We start from the raw sequence: 1,513 nt of genomic DNA on the forward strand, positions 1-1,513 counted from the left end.
TGCCCCAAACCCCCTCCCCAGCCCCAAAACCCTCCTGGACTCCCCCCAACTCCCCTCTGTGTCCCCCCAGGACCCCCGCGATGCCCCTCCGCCGACGCGCGCCGAGACGCGCGAGGAGCGCATGGAGCGCAAGGTATGTCCAGAACCCCCCAAAACGGGGGGGCAAACCCCCCCAAAACTGGGTGCAGCCCCCACCAAGGGTACTCAGCCCCTTCCTCACCAGGCTGGGGGTGCTGGGGGGGTCCCCAAAACTGGCACCAAGGGGGTGTAAACCCCCAATATCCCCTAAATTTCAGCTTGTCCCCAATGCCAGACTTGGTTCATCCCCCCTGGGTTTTAGGGGATCCTGCTGGGTTGTGCCCCTCCCCCCTCCACCGCTGGGGTTTTTTGGGGTCCCCAGTGGATTTTGGGGGGCTGTGGGTGGAGCCTGTGGGTTTGGGGACCCCCTGAGGTCACCCCAACCCCCATTTTTTTATCATTTTCCCCCCTTTTTTTCCCCAAACAGCGGCGGGAGAAGATCGAGCGAAGGCAGCAGGAGGTGGAGTCTGAGCTCAAGCTCTGTAAGTTGGGGGGTCCCATGGGGCTGGGGGGGATCCCGTGAGGCTGGGGGGGTCCCCCCTTTTCCTCTGACCCCTCCTGACCCCCTCCCCCCTTTTTCCTCTTTTCCCCCAGGGGACCCCCACAATGACCCCAACGCTCAAGGAGATGCCTTCAAAACCCTGTTCGTGGCCAGAGTGGTGAGTGCTGGGGGGAGAAAATGGGGTCCCCCCCAATTTGGGGGGACTCCCACCCATTTTTGGGGTATCCCCAGGTCCTTGGGGGTCTCCTCTCAATCTTTGGGGTTCCCCAGTCCATGGGGTCCCCCTTAATTTTGGGTTGTCTCCCTAGTCCATGAGGTCTCTCTTTATCTTTGGTGGTCTGTGGTGCTTGCCCCTACTCTGTGGGGTTCCCTCCAATCTTTGGGGTCTCCTCCAGATTTTTGGGGTTTTCCTCAATCTTTGGGATCTCCCAGTTCTTGGGAACTCCAATTTTGGGGTCACCCTTCTTCATTTCTTCCCAGAATTACGACACGACGGAGTCGAAGCTGCGCCGAGAGTTTGAGGTTTACGGCCCCATCAAGAGGGTGAGTGGGGGGGGGTCACCCCCAAAAAATGCCCCCCCAAACACCCCCGTGCTGTCCAGGAGGGTCACACCTGTCCCCAAATCCATATTTTGGGGTGTTACACCTGTCCCCTCACACCTTGAGATGTACCTGGCATGCAATCACATCTCTGTGACCCCCTAAACATCCCTGTGACCACTGCCCGCTGCCCGGGGGTGTCACACCTGTGTTTCCCCCCCTATTTTTGGGGTCCCTCCCCTGTCCCCACCTGTCCCTCACCTGTCCCCACCTGTCCCTCACCTGCAGATCTACATGGTGTACAACAAGCGCTCGGGGAAGCCACGTGGCTACGCCTTCATCGAGTACGAGCACGAGCGGGACATGCACTGTGAGTACCCCCAGACCCCCCCC

At 60.1% G+C, this 1,513-nt stretch overlaps 1 protein-coding gene across 1 annotated transcript; it reads left to right on the forward strand.

The window, feature by feature from the left end:
• Positions 1–70: 70 nt before the first annotated feature.
• Positions 71–1,510, forward strand: LOC121358126 (U1 small nuclear ribonucleoprotein 70 kDa-like; the record flags this gene model as incomplete). Its single annotated transcript, XM_041476053.1, has 5 exons — positions 71–133; positions 506–560; positions 673–737; positions 1,061–1,123; positions 1,409–1,510. Coding segments are annotated over 5 exons (348 nt in total), but the record flags the coding sequence as incomplete, so codon positions are not given.
• Positions 1,511–1,513: the final 3 nt, after the last annotated feature.

The sequence above is a fragment of the Pyrgilauda ruficollis genome, unplaced genomic scaffold (assembly GCF_017590135.1).
Source record: "Pyrgilauda ruficollis isolate IOZ18807 unplaced genomic scaffold, ASM1759013v1 scaffold3729, whole genome shotgun sequence".
Classification (NCBI taxonomy): Eukaryota; Metazoa; Chordata; class Aves; order Passeriformes; family Passeridae; genus Pyrgilauda; species Pyrgilauda ruficollis.